Below are 18269 nucleotides of genomic sequence, written 5' to 3'. Positions count from 1 at the left end.
GGTCAAGAACACCTGTTATCAGCTTCGGCTTATTCGCCAGCTGCGCCCATACCTGGCCCAGAGGGACCTTGAAACTGTGGTACATGCTCTGGTAACCTCGAGACTGGATTTCTGCAATGTACTCTACATGGGGCAACCTTTATACCAAACCCGGAAGCTACAAATGGTGCAGAATATGGCAGCCAGGCTGGTCACTGGTACTTCCAGGGCCAGCCATATAACACCGGTGTTAAAAGACCTCCATTGGCTGCCCATTCGCTTCCGGGCACAATATAAGGTGTTGGTGATTACCTATAAAGCCCTAAATGGCTTGGGCCCGGGGTACCTGAAGGACCGCCTCTCCCCGTATATTCCGTCCTGCACCCTCAGAACATCTGGGCAGCAATTACTTAGGGTACCAGGGGCTAGGCTTACCTCCACCATGAGGAGGACTTTTTCCATCGCCGCCCCGGCCCTTTGGAACACGCTGCCCACAGAGCTCCGCTCGGCCACCTCCCTGGCCCAATTTAGAAAGGACCTAAAAACCTTTCTATTTCAGTCTGCATTCCCCGAGTAAAGTCCTAACAGACCTCCCTTCCTCTTTAAGAGCAAGAGGATTGGCTAACGGGGCTTTCAGTTTATTTTTATTTCACTGTATGTATTTTTATATTAATGTATGTTGTTTACCTGTATTGTTTTTATCCTACTGTAAACCGCCCTGATCTTTGGAAGGTGCGGTATAAAAATAAAAATTTTATTTATTTATTATTTATGTCTCAATACTATGGGATTCTGAGATTTGCAGTTTTGTGAAATATATGGCTTTCTCTGTCAGAGAGTTCTGTTGCCACAACAACCTACGAATCCCACAATTCTATAGTATGGAGCCATGACAGTTAAAGTGGTGTCAAATTGCATTAATTCTGCAGTGTGGCAGCAGCTTGAATCAAAGTGCTTTTGTTAACTAGGGGAAAAATGAACTTGAATGCTATTGGGAAGGACTGGATCCTATCTGGAGGAACTGCATTCCAAAGATGAGAAAGTGCTGACCTTGGGAATGGTACAGACTGTGACAACTCATGGGAGTGAAGAGCTTAGATTGGATTAGGCAATGGCTACCTATTGGTTTCAGCACATTTCAAGGTGCTGCTTTAGGCCTTTTGAGGCACTAAATGGTTTGGAAATACATAATCAGAAGAGCCATTTGTATGAATCTGCTCAGCCATGAAGATCACTTGGAGCCATTAAGCTGACTGGTGGCAGTGATAGGACACCAGTGGTGGCCCCAGAGAGGTATGCGTGACATTATTGCTGCTGGCTATATGCACAGGCTCACCTCCCATTCCCTTCCTCTGCAAAACATGTGTTTATTTTGGTTTGTGCTCTATACTTTTAAAATGTCTCTCTGCTACTATTACATGTGCTGGTTTTGCTGGTATGTGCTTAGATATGATTGTAATAATCATGTTTTGTAATCTTCTTAGCTGCCTTATAAGAGTAGTGTACCATGAAAGGCAGGTTAAAAATCTTTTGTATTATTATTAATAAAAAAGATAGAGCTGTGAGACAGTGTGGCCTTTGTTCTCAGTAGATGAGCCCAGGGCTCCTGTAGAATCCGGAAATGGAGTAGAATTAGGTCCTTCTTTTGACAATAAAACCGAGGGAGTGGGGAGGGACTCTGAGCGGGAGGATGTATCTCGTCTCACTGTACTTGGTCTTCTGTTCTCACCTGCAGGATGATGCCCGTAAACTGCTGCACTTAGCAGACACCATTGAAGAAGGCTCCATGCCGAAGGAGATGTCCGACATCATCTGCCGACTCTGGGAGGACACAGGCATTCAAGCCTGCTTTGAGAGGGCCTCTGAGTTCCAGCTGAATGATTCGGCTGGCTAGTAGGAGCTTTTCACTTGCACTGTTATTGTTATGACAAAAGCCAAAATCCACAAAAGAGTGATACCTTTATTGGCCAACCAAAATGCAGAAAATGCATCATGCAAACTTTTGAGGTTTTATGGGTTTCTTTGTCAGGCAAAGATGCTAAAAATAATTCAAGAGAAGAAAAGTGATGCTGTTAGAATCACATGCCTACTTTTGTCTCAGATGTTACTTCTGCTTTCAGTTACATTGGGCTGGAGGGATCTCAATGCAGGCAGAGGCCCTTCTTGGTCATGTGCAGACTAAAGACAAAGGGCAAAAAAGGGAGGTATGTTTTGTCAGGGATGATGGGAGTTGTGGCTCTTCACCTCTGGCCTGGAACTCACCACCTGGTTGTGCACCACGCTGACCAGTTTTGGCCAGTTGTTAAAGCTTTGCAAGAGTTGCAGAGAATAGGCTGAAGACCCTGACAAACTCTCCAAGCCTTCTCACTCTTGCTTTCACAGAAGTCTTCACCCTTCTTCACCAGGGTCCTGCTGGTTCTTGTAGCTTCACCCAAGACACCAGACAACTCAGTAGTCTTATATAAAAGATCTACTTTATTCTACTATATACACAGCTCCAAACTATCCAACAATACTCAACTCCTCACTCTCCAATCCACTACTACTACCCACTGCTACTACCCACAAAACATACTGGGATTCATAGTCATTATTATAGTCAAATCAAGGTACCACCTACTGTTGTCTGTTTCCACCCAATAGGCGTGTACGTCATTCCCATTGGTTCTCTTGTTTCTATCCAGATTAGATGATTTCATCATCTCATCCTTGACCACTTTACAATTGTCAGGTGTGTCCAATTATTCACTATGCATTTCTTGTCCTTGGCACTCAGGACTTGTTAATTCTATTACCATGTACACCTGTGTGGTTCTCCATTGGCTTCTGCTGAGTCACTCTGACTCTCACATACATGTTTTATTTCAATCACTGTATGTCCCATGTTGCTTTTTCCTTAACAATCCCCTCCGAAATAAAATATTGTATGTGACTTAAAATGTCATTCCAACCATTTGTGTTAACCTTTCATGTTTCTCCACTGTTAGTGCTTTCGTGAACAAATCTGCAATGTTATATTGTGTCTCTATGTACCTTAACTCTATTTCTCCTTTTTGTACCATGTCCCTTACATTTTGGTATCTTACACCCACATATTTGGTTCTGTTTTTCAAACTTTCTGTTTCAGCCATTGCTATGCATGATTGTGAATCTTCTTGAATTTCCACTGGTACTCTGAAATTTTCATTCAGGTCAATTAACAATTGTTCAATCCACTGTACCTCGTTCACTATTTCGTTCAGTGCTGCAAATTCTGCCTCAGTTGTGCTCAACGCTACATTAGTCTGTTTTCTGCTTCTCCATACTATGGGACTTTCACTATACTTGATTATCATTCCTGTGACTGACTTCTTGTCTCCTGATTCTGATGCAAACGAACTGTCAACAAAACAATCTAGATCAGCGTTGCTGCTTCTTATGATCAACTTCTTGTCTAAAGTCCCTTTCAAGTATCTCAACAAATGTTTCACGGCTGTCCAATCCTCAATTTTAGGATTAGAAACTCTTCTAGATAAAATGTTCACAGAATACGCAATGTCTGGTCTAGTGTGGCAAGAAATGAATTGTAAAGATCCTATTACGCTCCTGAAAAATGTTTTGTCCTCAAAATCTCTGGTTGTTGGCTCAGAAACGAAACCAGTAGTCATAGGAGCTTTAACTGTCTTAGCACTCTGTAGACCACACTTTTCAATCAAATTCTCTATTTTCTTTCTCTGGCTTAACAAACAATGTCCATCTTCTGTCCACTCAACATTTATGCCTAAATATGACTTCAACAAACCTAAATCCTTCAAAACAAACTTTTCTGACAATTCTCTCTTGACTGACTCTATGTCCTGTTTTGACTTTGCTGCCACGCACAAGTCATCAACATAAATCACAAGCACTATGTCTCCTTTTGTATATACACAAGCATCTGCCACGCTTCTCTTGTAACCTAACTTAACTAACTCATCATTGATACACAAATTCCAAGCTCTGGCACTTTGTTTCAAACCATACAATGCCTTCTTCAATCTATAAACTTTCTGACTTCCATTCTCCTCAAAACCTTGTGGCTGTTCCATAAAAATTTCTTCATCCAAATTTGCATTTAAGTAAGCCGTTTCAAAATCAAAATGCTCTACTACTAAATTCCTTCTAGCTGCTACAGCTAACACCATTCTCAAACTTTCTGGCTTTGCTGTTGGAGAATAAGTCTTATCATAATTCTCATATTGCTGTTGTGCAAAACCCTTAGCTACCAATCTTGCTTTGTACTTAATGCTACCATCAGGCATTTCCTTTCTCTTATACACCCATTTACAACCAATCACTTTCTTATCTTTGGGTCTATCCACAACTTCAAAAACATCTTTGTTCACCAAGCAACTAAATTCACTATCCATTGCTTCACACCATCTTTCCTGTTCTTCCCTAGAAAAGGTTTCCAATTCTTCAAAACTTTCAGGCTCTTCTATAACTGTACAAGCTCTTGCCTGTGTCACAACAAATCTATCTGGCGACTTTCTAATTCTGTGACTTCGCCTGGGTACGAATTCTGTCGTTCTGCCTCTTTCCTCATCACTGTCTGCACTAGTGGATGTTGTCTTTTTGCTAAATCTCTTGTCCTCTGTCATTCTAGTGGTCACTGGTCTTGTTTGTGACTCTCCATCTGAGGTACTACCACTACTGCTAGTAGAGGCTTCTGGCTTGACTGATACCCCTCCGTTTCCTGAAGTTGGTTCAGTCTGTGCTTGCTGCTCACTTGAGCTACCTAATCTCAAAAACACTTCCTTATTGGCATGCAGCCTGTCCCAACCAGCATGTCTCTCAAAATTTGCAGACCTGGAGTACTGTATCTCTTTTCCTCTCATTAGAAACTTGTAGCTGTTCCCTGAATAACCTAGGAACATTAGCCTTTTGCTTTTGGCTTCTCCTTTCCTTCTGAAACAGGCAGGTATGTACACATGTGCAAATTGACCAAACACTCTTAGATATTTGAAATTTGGCACTCTCCCATACAAAACCCTGTAGGGAATGTCTTCAATCTCAGAATGGTACATCCTATTACTTATATGTATTGCAGTTAGCGTAGCTTCTCCCCAAAAGCTTTCACCTACGCCTGCATCTGCCATCATACATGCAGAAATCCTTTTGATGTCCTGGATTTTTCTCTCTGCTAAACCATCCTCACTTGGACAAGCAGGATTGGTGGTTTCATGTCTTATCCCCACTTTCTGAAACCAATTGTACAGTTGGTTATTTAAAAATTCGCCACCTCTATCTGTGACAATAGTCCCAACTTGACTATCAAACCTTCTTTCTATCATCCTGACCCATGCTTTTAAACTTTGTCCAGCTTCTGACTTATTTTTCAGTATTCTTACATATGCAAATCTTGAAAATCTATCGACAATTACCAGAAAATATTTGCTTCCCCCTAGTGACAAACAATTGGCTTGGGCTACATCCGCATGTACATATTGAAATGGTCTCTGAGCAATCCTCTTTGACTTCTTAGCAACTGGATATGCTCTGACCTTCACTTGGTTACATACAGTACAGTCTAAATGATTTTTACATTCTGCCACTTTCAAATCTGGACACATGCTTATTAAACTCTTCAAACACTTAAAGCTTGCATGGCCAAATTTTCTGTGCAGTTCATGTATGCAGTCTTTGTGCAATGGAACATTATCTATAGTATTAGCATTCTCTATCTTATAACTATCAACATTCTCTTCCAGAAAATAAAGCTTATCTTTCTTTAAGCCTATGCCACGCAGTTCCCCATTCAAAGTTATTTTACACAGGTTCTTTTCAAAAGTTACTATATAGTCTCTGTCTGTTAATTTGCTTACTGATAACAAATTGTTTTCTAATTCCTTAACATGCAAAACATCATTAAAGTTTTCTTTCAGCCCTGGAATGTAAACTGTTCCCATTTGATTCACAGTACTAAGCTCATTCCCATCTGCCAAAACTACGGCATTAACATTTGCTGGCTTTCTCTCACTAATTAAGTTAATGTTGTTACACATAGAGGACGAAGCTCCTGAATCTACAAGCCATTTAGAGTTTGCTTTTTGTTTTTCCTTTATCATTGTTGCAAACCCCTTATTATTATTCTTATTGTCCTTCAAAAATGGCGGCTTGGATTGCTTCTGCCTCTGGTCATGTCGAGGTTGCCACCTGCTCTGTTGCTTGCTTCTATCAGCAGCCAAAAGATTACAGTGCCTCTGCAGGTGTCCTATCTTTTTGCAGTAGAAACATCTCCGTTGCTCCCTTGAAGAAACTGCCTGGTCCTGCCCACGCACATCAGGCTTGGCTTGCTCCCTTGGCACAGTCCTGGAAGTTGCTGCGTCATCTCTCTCAGACAGTCTCCTCTGGTTTTCTTCCAGAATTCTGGCCACAACTAAGTCTCTCGTTAATTCTTCAGTTGGTAAGTTCTGCAGAGCATTTGTGATGTTGCCCCAAGTAGAGTCTAGGGACTCAATCAAGATGTAACACTGTTGTTCTCTGCCAATTTCCACGCCTCTAAGCTCAGCTTGCACAAACAAATCTTGCATCTTTTTCAAATGCTCCACGACACACTGGCCCTTCTCCATCTTTTGTCTATAAATTCTTTTTGACCATAGCATTTTTGCAAAGGCAGTAGAAGGAGTGTGTAATCTCTGCAGAGTGTCCCACACATCTTTGGCGGTTTCCTTATCTCTAACGTCGTTAATCAAGTCTTCTTCCAGCATTAGGAAAAGGCAAGCCTTGGCTTTACTATCTTTCTCTTTCGTGGCTGCGTTAGCATCGGCTGGCAGCCCGGCTAGAACAGTGTCCCATAAACTTTCTTTTACTAGCAGAGACTGGGCATAAATCTTCCAGGTGGAGTAGTTGCTTCTATTCAATTTGCTAAACTTCAAAATCTCCATTTTAATTTGTGCAGTGACTCAATTGACACAGTCCTTCTGAGTATGCACAGCTGACCCCTTTTGGGCTTAATCAAAATACAGGAGGAGTTACTCACGGAGCTTATCAGTGCAGCATAAAAAACTTGCTCTGATCTGTCTTCCACTCTCTGGAACTTTCAGCTTCTGTGGATGCTGGGTGCTGCAGTGACTGGGCCCATAACCCTTGTCAGGGATGATGGGAGTTGTGGCTCTTCACCTCTGGCCTGGAACTCACCACCTGGTTGTGCACCACGCTGACCAGTTTTGGCCAGTTGTTAAAGCTTTGCAAGAGTTGCAGAGAATAGGCTGAAGACCCTGACAAACTCTCCAAGCCTTCTCACTCTTGCTTTCACAGAAGTCTTCACCCTTCTTCACCAGGGTCCTGCTGGTTCTTGTAGCTTCACCCAAGACACCAGACAACTCAGTAGTCTTATATAAAAGATCTACTTTATTCTACTATATACACAGCTCCAAACTATCCAACAATACTCAACTCCTCACTCTCCAATCCACTACTACTACCCACAAAACATACTGGGATTCATAGTCATTATTATAGTCAAATCAAGGTACCACCTACTGTTGTCTGTTTCCACCCAGTAGGCGTGTACGTCATTCCCATTGGTTCTCTTGTTTCTATCCAGATTAGATGATTTCATCATCTCATCCTTGACCACTTTACAATTGTCAGGTGTGTCCAATTATTCACTATGCATTTCTTGTCCTTGGCACTCAGGACTTGTTAATTCTATTACCATGTACACCTGTGTGGTTCTCCATTGGCTTCTGCTGAGTCACTCTGACTCTCACATACATGTTTTATTTCAATCACTGTATGTCCCATGTTGCTTTTTCCTTAACATGTTTTCAGCTCTATTAGGAACAGAAAAGTAACTTCCTTTGAGATCTAAGCTGTTTCTGTCCCGTGCACAACTAACTGCTTCTTTCTTAAGCAGAGAACACTGTATATCTGAAGAAGTCCCTCTACTGTTACTGGAAAAACTTTTAGGTGCCGTATAGGTAAAACATCAATTATAGACCAAATGAAAGAGTTTTACCTTTGTTAGAGGTAAAAAAAAAAATCCTTTCAACATAGTTGTGGTTTATGGTTATAGTTATTGGGTGGCATTCTGTTGTTCAATTATGGATTTGTAACTTACTAAAAGTAATACAAATTCAAAACTATACACAAGCATCAGTTACAACTGTAAATAAAAAAGTGATTTAACAAATGATCTGTAGAGTTAAAACCATTTAAAAGTCATTGACAGACTACATTTTAATAATCAACAAAAGAGTACAGCCTACCATTAAAAGCCAATCATTGTCAATTTCTAAATGCCTGACAGAATAGGAAATAACTCAGATTCTTATACATGGATTTTTTTATACACAGATTCCAGCACACACGGTTTGAAAATGTTCAAAAAAAGTTGAAATTTCAAATATCAAACCTTGATTTTCCATTTTTTGTAAGGGACACCATTTTGCTATGTCATTATATTTAATGGGACTTGAGCATACATGGATTTTGTTATCCACAGGGGATCTTGGAACTAAACCCCAGCGTATAACAAGGGTCCACTGTATGTGCCTTTAAGTCACCTGTTGGCCTATGGCACCCCCATTAATTTAATAGGGCTTTCTTGACAAGGAATACTCAGAGTGGTGTTGTCCGTGCATTTCTTTGAAATATAGCCTCCAGAGCCTGGTATTCATTGACAGCCTCCTATCCAAGTACTGACCTAGGCTGACCCTGCTTAGCATTCATGGTCAGATGGGATCTGGTGCCTTGAGGGTATTTAGGCCTTGGCAGAAGAGTATTCACTGCGAATCTCTGTCCTACAGAAGGTAGTTGTGCTTGGACATGAGCCACTGCATTGCTGATCTTTCCAATTTAGAAAGGTTGGACCTCTTTGAGTGCGTACAATCAGCCAAGTAGCTTGTGAAACACATTTAGGCATAGACTATCTTCTCTGAGGTTTGGGGATATCCAAGTAGATCTTATTTATACTTTTCTCTGTTTGTAGTTATCTGAGTGACCTGAGACGGTTGGTGGCACCTGGATATGTCCCAACAGAGCAGGATGTCCTCCGCTCCAGGGTGAAGACTACGGGCATAATTGAAACCCAGTTTTCTTTGAAGGACCTCAACTTCAGGTATATTATATGGCTATGGCAAAGCACACACCAACAAGAAAGATTGCAAACTTGATGGCTATTCTGCTATTGCCTTGGCAGCTGTTGCTTTTTAAAAACTTGTATAGTCTTGCAGTTAAAATTCATGCCTTATTACTCATATTCATCTTTGAATTCTCAGTTAGCTGTTACTACACAATATGGCTTTAAGTAAGCCAGACTCTTGGCCTCAGCTTCACCCCACATGTAACAGCAGAGAATAATGTAATAGCAGAGGAGAGTGAGTAGAGCAAGCATGTTGTAGTGGTTTGAGCACTGGATTCTGGAGACCAGGATTTAAATTCCTGCTCAGCCAAGGAAACCCACTGGGTAACCTTGGGCAAGCTCTACTCTCTCAGCCTCGGAGGAAGGTAAAGGCAAACACCCTTCCTGTTGTCCACCAGGCACTAAAGGGCCATGGGGTGAGGGTTTCAGCACCTAACTGCAGGTGATTCCTGCAGAGTGTGGAAGGGAAGAGGTAGCATAATTCCACGAGTGGAACTTTTACGCTATGATCCACATGCTCCATAATACTGGATTTCTACTCATGATTCCAGGCATTTGTGGGTTGGATTCCACTTTGTCAGCTGCCATGGATAAAGATTTACCAAATTAAATGGTATGCTGACCATACAGTCCCACCAACATCTTCTCTGTCAGAAATAAGCACCACTGTCTTCAGTGGAGACTTAGGTTCAATTGCAGCCTATATGTATTGTTTCCAGAAATGAATGCTTATGTGATTTCTTTGTCCCTGCTCTGTCTCTTTCATATTTTTTTACAATTTATTTTAAACTGTGCTTCTGAAACAAGTTTCCTGATCCCTGATGTGGTGTAGGGCCAGGAAGATGGCTCAAGGCAACAGTGTAACTCCTGTATTTCCTTCCACAGACATGAGTTCCCCTCTGCTACAGTGCCTGAAGAAGCCAGTTAGAGCAGAAAGACTTGCAATGAGTCTGGTGGGCTTATGACTGCTGGGTCAGCAGACAGAACTGGCATATTCAGTTAGCACAGAGCAAAAGGCAGTGGAAGACAGACTATGTCTGTACAGCCTTCTTGTTGCTGTGTGCCTCTTTGTATGGCCTACCCTGCAATTTTATATGTGTATCAACCAAGGAAGTCATGGCTGCTGCTTCCTTAGCTGTTTTTGGTACATTTAATTTCTATCTGTTAGGGTTTAGCACCCCCTAAAGACACCTCTTGAATATTACAAACCTCCAATACTTAAGGAGACTTTCTAATTTTGACTTCAAAGCTTTTGAGTATCTCTCCTCCTCTGTTCCCTAAACACTGAGTTCCCCTTAGCACTCCTTTCTGCTACTACGGTTTCTGTGGCTTTTGTCTAAGAAAAACAATGCTTTATCTAGCTTGGGTTTTCATGTTCACCCCTTTCAGATCAGTACAGATGTTCTAAGCTTTCCCTCAGAGGTTCCCATCAGGGGGAAAACGCTATTCAGAGGGGCCTCTCTTAACTCCCTGGCAGGATGTTTGATGTCGGGGGACAGCGCTCAGAACGCAAGAAGTGGATCCATTGCTTTGAAGGAGTCACTTGCATCATCTTCATTGCTGCCCTCAGTGCTTATGACATGGTCCTGGTGGAAGATGATGAAGTGGTGAGTATCAGCCCAGGTTACAATAGGGTGAGAATCATCTGGCTCTCTAGATGTTTTTGAACCGCAACTCCCAGTGTAGCTCACCATTGGCTGTGCCGGTTAGAGCCACTGGAAGTTACTATTCAACAGCATTCGGAGGTCATGCAATTGTCACCCCTGCCCCGATCTCTTGTTGACTATTAGTATTTGAAAAGTAAATGGTCGAGCCAGTGTTGTGTAATTCACAGTGTTGGGCTGGGACCAGGCATTGCAGGGTTCAAACTACCAGTGAAATGTTACCTTCACTAGTGAATCTGGTCCATGATCTATCTCTCTGCCTACCCTGCCTCATAGGGTTAGTATGAGAATAAAAAAGCAGGAGGAGACTCTCATAAATACTCCCTTGAGCTCCTAAGAGGAAAGACTGAGTATGAATTAAAATTAAGAAATAATCAGATTAGCCTAGCTGAACTGTGTGGTACTGTAGCTGAAACTTTAAATGACAGATCTGAGGTAACAAGTTACACTTACAGATTTGTTGCATAGGCATGATTTAGTGGATAAGATAAAATGCATTGGAATTGGAATGGGCAAAAATAATATGCAGTATATGGGGACTTCCCAGTTATTTAGAGTAAAATTTAAAGAGGCAAGCGTAATATTCAGAAGTGTATTTTTACTCTTCAGGAATGTGTATAGTTTGAGGCCTCTTTTAGACAGGGAAAGGGCTACAGAAGACATGACAAGTTTAAGACCAATCTGCAAGCTATGTGTAATGCACATCTTGGAATTATAACAGAATCTTCTAACAGGTTCATTCTGGAATTTTAGGAGCATCTTTTTGTTCTACTACTATTATATGCTAGATGTTCAGCCATAAACAATGATGAAAGTACTTTGAGAGGATGATGTTAGCCTTGTCAGATTCAATACAGAACTTAACTCTTGTAGCTCTACAAAGTTTTCCAGGAAAGAGGTAGGGATGTGTGCATAGGTAGTGAAATGAACTACAGAAAGGCAAAGCAGTCACATTTCTAATTTAAGTTTGGCTCAGTATTGATTGAAGCTGAACAGAGCCCTTTGGGTTCCATTTCTTCTTCCAGAACCGCATGCATGAGAGCTTGCACCTCTTCAACAGCATCTGCAACCACCGGTACTTTGCCACCACTTCTATAGTTCTTTTCCTCAACAAGAAAGATGTTTTCCAAGAGAAGATCAAGAAGGCCCATCTCAGTATGTGCTTCCCAGATTATGATGGTGAGTTCACAGCATGCTGCATACACACATACAACAAAGATACTGTCTTATGGTCATTCTTATAGTAATCAGGAATTAGATGCTAGGTAGCAGGAAGAGAAGATGGGGTCATTTCCCCCCTCCTGAAAGTATATTTCAGGGAGATTCGAGGCTGCACTTTAAAAGGCTGACTGTTTTTGAAGCTCATTGGTCTTTTGTATTAAATGAGTAACTAAGGAGCAGATGGAAAGTCAAACAGAGAGAGAGGGGGGAGGGAGAGAGTGAATGGGCATGTGTATAGCTAGCAGTGACTATATATTCATGTGTCCTTCCCTGCACACATTCAGGAAGACTAGTAGCATTGGGCAGTGGTTTCACTAGAGGCGGAAGGTGTGGGCCACACCAGGTGACAGCCTAAGGGGTGGTGGTGACACCACTGATTCTCAAACATCTGCTTTTGGGCAGAAATGTGCTGGGGCATTCACCTGTGTCCTGTTAAAATGCTGAAGAGATGACATGAGTGGGATGAGGCTTAGAGGGAGGAGAACAGAGAGGCCCCAGAGTTTTTATAAAATTAAATTTTTAAATTTGATTCTTTTATGATTGTATTTAAAAACATCACCTTTTATCAAATTTTCACTTCAGTCACATGAAGCTATGTATATGTAAATGCACTGAGGCTGTGCATATGATATAGTAATTTAGAGGTACAATTTATGGTGTAGTAATTTAAAGGTGCAACTATTACTATGACATTCAGTAATATATGGAAGTTATGATTTATGAGTATCATTAGTACAAAAACATTCCTAAGGCTTCTATATGGTATGGGATAGGAGGAAGTCAATGAGGAAGGGTTTGACACCGTGAGCTGCCACACCGGGTGACGTCAACCCTAGTGACGCCACTGGCACTGGGGGAGGGCTGTAATATCAACACCAAGCAGGTTCTCACTTTTTCTTCTTTTCCTCTTCAAGGGTTTCCTTTTGTCTTCTTATAGGGCCAGTTATTACTATAGGGTCAGGCTCCCCCACTTCTTGTTCTCCAGATATGTTAGACCACAACTCCCTTCGCACTAGACAATACAACTATAAGCCATGTTGGATGGGAACTGTAGTACCCAGTAAGCAGGAGAGAACTCCACTGTCCTGTCTCTGTGAGTGTGTGTGTCCCTTCAGGTTGCCTTTCTGCTTATGGTGGCCCCATGAATTTGGTTTTGCTGGTTCCTTCTCTGAAATACAACCTACAGTACCTGATATTCATTGGTGGTCTCCCATCCAAGTAATAACCAGGCCTGACCCTGCTTAGTTTCCAAGATCAGATGAGGTCTTGTGCCTTTAGGATCTTTTGGTGACATGTGTCTTCAAGTTGTTTCTCACTTATGGTCACTGCATCACATGGTTTTCTTGGCAAGATTTGTCCAGAGTGGGCTTGCCATTGTCTTCCTCTGAGGCTTAGAGTGTGTGACTTGTCTGAGGCCATCCACTGGCTTTCCATGGACGAGTGGGGATTTGAGCCCTGGTTTCCAAAGTCCTAGCCCAATACCTAAACCATTACCTTGTACCAAACTCGGAAGCTACAATTGGTGCAGAACATGGCTGCTAGACTGGTCACTGGATGCTCCAGGGCCAGTCATATAACACCTGTATTGAAAGACCTCCATTGGCTGCCCATTCGCTTCCGAGCACAATACAAGGTGTTGGTTATTACCTAGAAAGCCCTAAATGGCTTGGGCCCAGGATACTTGGAGGACCGCCTCTCCCCGTACAATCCGCCCCGCACTCTCAGGTCGGGTGGGAAACATCTTTTGTCTATTCCAAGGCTAATTATAGTGCAACACAGAGGGCATTTTCAATCTCAGCTCCCAGATTATGGAATACCCTGCCCGACGAGCTCCGCACAGCCTCATCCCTTGATGGATTTAAGAGGAAGCTAAAAACTTTCCTTTTCCGTCAAGCTTTCCCCCCTATGAGTTGATGTTTTATCATCTGTTTTTAGATTGTTATTTGATGTTTTAACGCTGTTTTTTGCTGTTTTTATACTGTCTTTTAATGTGTACACCGCTATGATCTTGAAAAAGGAATAGCGGTATATAAGAATAAAGTATTATTATTAGTATTATTATTGTTGTTGTTGTTATTGTTATTATTATTATTACAAGCACAAGGATAAACATGTTACCTTTTTTGGTTAGTGTGCTTAAGCCTGTGCTGTTACAGTCTAATTGCACTCATCTTTATGCATTTATTGATCTAGTAACTTGTTTGGCAATATGCTGCTGTTTGGCAATACCCACACTGGAGAGTGGGGAAGGTGGTTGCCAGGATCTTTTTCTCCTAATGGAATACTGTGTGTATGTGTTTTGTTTTATAGCACATATTTTATTACATGGAGAAGATGAATAGGAGTTTATTATTTTCAGCTTTCAATGGGATGAACAAGTTACTTTGGATCTATCATACTAATTCCTGTTTCTCACTAATCAGGGAGGGCAACTTGCAGTGAGGCAGTGGCTTCGCTTTTAAAAGAAATGCCTTAATCTGCTTTGCACTTTAGGAAACAGAACACCAGAGGGCCTCCGTGCTCTGTGAAACATTGCACACTTTCCTGCCACGTAAACCAGAATTTTGCATCTTCTCTTCAATTTTCTTCCAAGGGTGCGTGTGTAGTTTGTGGACATCTGTGTTCCTGGCTGGTCCATTCAATTATTTCTTATCATTTAGCCCTCAAAATGGCTTGGATCATCTTCCTCCTCCCCCTCCTATTGAATAGGGACACTGCACATGGGTTCAAACAGTCAGATAGTCATGGTAAAACTCAGGGTATATCTATAGGGCAGTTATATGCAACTCTTTCCTATCATGATTCCTGCCCCCACCATGGATATAGCAAATGAGGAGGAGGGTGTCACATAACCATTTCTCCTCCCCCCCCCCTTTTTTTTTTTGTTCTTGTTCTCACTTGGTTTGCAGGCAGTTGAAAAGAGAAGAGAGCCCAGCCAAAGACAATACCTGTGGCAATATGGCTAGATTTATATGGCTAGATTTGGTACTACACTGATTATATGTATAAAACAGGGTGTGTGTGTGCATGAATGCAGTCTGATCATTAGAGAAAAGACTCTCTGTGATTGAACTGTGCCCTTCTTTCTCTATGCTTGTGTTTTTCTGTTCATGTCAGCTGCAATACTAGACTGCAGTTCAGCTAAAGGGAAAGTCCTTGGGATGAGATTCTACAAGAATGAAAGTGAGACCAAATGAAGACTTGGCTTCTGTAACCCACACAGATCCTTTGCTCTAACCATTAGACTCCACTGACTAGTTAAGAAGAAATTGGGAGTAAACCAGAGATTAAACAAATGGGCCTGTCACTTGTAATTTTGGGCTACTACTTTGATATATATCGCTGTCTTTCTGTCAAAAGAGGCACTCAAAGTTGTTAGCAACAATAAAATACAATTTAAAAAAAATCTTTATTTTATTGTATGCCAGGGGAACTTCTAAATAAAAATGTCTTTAGTCTGCTGGTGGAAGAATAACACAGAGAGGCTAAATCCTGTCTCAGGGAGTTCCAGATTCTGGGAGCACCATGACGAACAGTGTCTCTTGCCTCCCTACATCCAGCTGCAGGAGATGGATGTGATCATGAATAAATTTCCATTTGTTCACTTTTATTCAAACCATTTCTTCTATCAATTCAAAATAAGGCCAACTTCCTTGGATTTAGATATAAAGGAGATGCAGTATTGCTGATGGCATTAAACTACTTAGCTCCATACAAACTCTTCCAGTACTTTTATATGTGGATTAGTTAGCATGTGCTACAAGACAGGACCCTGAGGGATTCCCACAGTTCAACAGCCATGGCATCAAACAGCAATCCAAAAAAAAAAAAAAAAAAAAAAAAGCAGAAACTAGGATGCATCCAACAAAATCCACAGAAGAAATTGGAGGCACATCTCAAGATGTGCAAAAGATTGTTGTGCTTTCTAATAAACAGTCATCTTTTGAACACCTTGACTCTCCAGTTTCTTCTGAGGATCATCTCCAGCATCATCTCCTGAACCTGTATCTCCAAGAAGGAACTGAACCATAGTAAAACAAGCCTACCAGGACAGCCAAGGGGAGGGAGGAGGAAGAAGTCAACCCAGTAGAAATTTCTTGGCTTTATTTCTCTATTACCATAGTCTTTAAATGTTCAGATTCTAATTATTTTGATCTGTCTTAGAGTTCTGCCATTGGCCTTGTGGCCATTTACATCTAAAGGCAAGCTGAGAACAGTTTAAATTAAACAGGAGGTTGAGATCTTACATGAGAGAGTAGTATACAAAATTTTACAATGTTAGTGCTACTTCCTTGGCAGGACATGCCTCTGGGGGAATCCAGCATGTTGTCCAGTTATGTAGTGGGAGTTCCCATTGTGCAGGGTGACCAAATGTCCCAACCACAAAGAAGGACAAAACATGGCAAAAAGTAGGACATAACAAACTAAAAGCTAAAAAAACTCATATAAATATAAATTGATACTTCTTAGTCATGCTCAAAATGGAGAACATTTTGAAATTCCTCTTGGCCAGAAGGTTGAAATGTAGGACATGCCCTGGAAAAGGAGGAGGCCTGGTCACCCTGCCATTGTGCAACAAGTATCATGGTGTTCTGGTGCCCAGTTCTAATAACACTCTGATGCCCACTGTGCAGTGGGGCCATGGCATAATGGCCATGCTGATGGCACCATTTCTGCAATGGTCCCAGAGGTACAGCTACATCTCTGCTCCCTTCTTGAGAAGGACAGGTTGCTTACCTGTAACTGTATTTCTTCAAGTGGTCATCTGCGAATACATACAAATGGGTTTCACTGCGCCTGCGCAGTGCTGTTCGGAAACTTCTAGAATCACTGGGCAAAGTTTACTTTGCAACATATAGAAACTTTTTGGCGGTAACCCCGCCCACCCGTTATAAGGCCCCTGCCTTCCCGCTCTTTCCCCAATTCCGCAATTTTTTCCACCAAGCAGGCGATGGAAAGAGCCAATAAGAGCAGGACACTGAGGGGATGGACGGGTGGGATTTGTATGTATTCGCAGATGACCACTCGAAGAAATACAGTTACAGGTAAGCAACCTGTCCTTCTTCTTCGTGGTCTCTGCGAATCATACAAATGGGTTTAGACTGACAAGCTTAGGTATGCGGCGGAGGGAGTGTCCTGAGACCAAAGCTATGGTAAACCAAAGGTACATTTATTACAACAATAAACACCTTGAACCATAAAAGGAGTCAGTCTTTTGTTCTTGCACAAACCAAACATAGCAACAACATTGCTAAACCTGAGAAGGGGAGATAAGGTCTTGCAAGACCTATCCCATTGAAATTGTGTAAAGCAACATTCAACAGAATGCAAACGCAAAGGCATTATATACACAAATGCTAAGCACAACCATCAGTAGTGCAATCAATGCAACCCTGAAACCAACACAGCCCTCCCAAAGGCTGCGTCTCGAATAGCTCTGGTGTCCAACCTATAATGTTTGATAAAAGTCAGAGGTTGGGACCAAATAGCAGCCTTGCAAACATCCTCCAAGGGAATCCCCGATAGGAATGCAGAGGATGCTGACACTGCCCTTGTGGAGTGGGACCGAACCCTGCCAGGGAGAGGTTTGCCCAGGAGTTCATAGCAGAGGTGGATGGTACCGGCCACCCATTTGGAAAACCTCTGCGCAGACACAGGCAACCCCTTTTTTGGTACCGAGTAGCATTGGAAAAGTCTCTCGGACCGACTGGAGGCAGCAGTTCTGTCCAGGTAAAACGCCAGCGCTCTCCTGACATCAAGAGAGTGCAGGCTCCACTCCGCATCCGAAGTCGGATTGGAAGCGAGGGTCGGCAACACAATGTCCTGGCACATGTGGAAAGCAGACACAACCTTAGGCAAGAAAGTAATGTCTGTCCGAAGGACCACCTTGTCCTTGTGAAACCTCAGGAATGGCTGGTCCCTCCGCAAGGCACAGAGTTCGCCCGCATGGCGGGCAGAGGTGATGGCCACAAGAAAGGTGGTTTTCCAAGTCAGTAGTCTCAAGTCCGCCATGGCCATCGGTTCAAAGGGCTTGGATTGGAGTGCCGACAGTACCGCCTCCAAGCTCCAAGCCGGCGCCGGTACCGACACAGGAGGATGCAAATTGGCACATCCCTTAAGGAACCCCTTCACCAAGGGATCCCTAAAAAAAGAAGCCCTCCCCCCGAATTGGTACTTGGCACAAATGGCAGACAAATAGCACTTGATGGATGCGAGGCACAGCCCCTCATCCAAGAGCGCCATCAAAAATTCCAGCACCACTGGAGTGGACACTTGAGCAGGAGACAAGCCCTTTCGAT

At 42.3% G+C, this 18269-nt stretch overlaps 1 protein-coding gene across 1 annotated transcript in view; it reads left to right on the top strand.

Annotated features, from left to right (window-relative positions):
• The window catches only part of GNAT1 (G protein subunit alpha transducin 1), a 38225-nt gene that overhangs the window by 12840 nt on the left and 7116 nt on the right, over window positions 1-18269 (top strand). The window contains exons 4-7 of the mRNA XM_089525834.1: window positions 1715-1872; window positions 8933-9061; window positions 10563-10692; window positions 11775-11928. Coding sequence (XP_089381960.1) covers window positions 1715-1872; window positions 8933-9061; window positions 10563-10692; window positions 11775-11928 — 571 coding nt within the window. The remainder of the gene's footprint in view (window positions 1-1714; window positions 1873-8932; window positions 9062-10562; window positions 10693-11774; window positions 11929-18269) is intronic.

This window comes from Sceloporus occidentalis, unplaced genomic scaffold (genome assembly GCF_023333645.1).
Source record: "Sceloporus occidentalis isolate IW3139 unplaced genomic scaffold, rSceOcc1.0.p SCAF_1, whole genome shotgun sequence".
NCBI lineage: Eukaryota > Metazoa > Chordata > Lepidosauria > Squamata > Phrynosomatidae > Sceloporus > Sceloporus occidentalis.
This window is presented reverse-complemented; position numbering and strand designations above follow the sequence as displayed.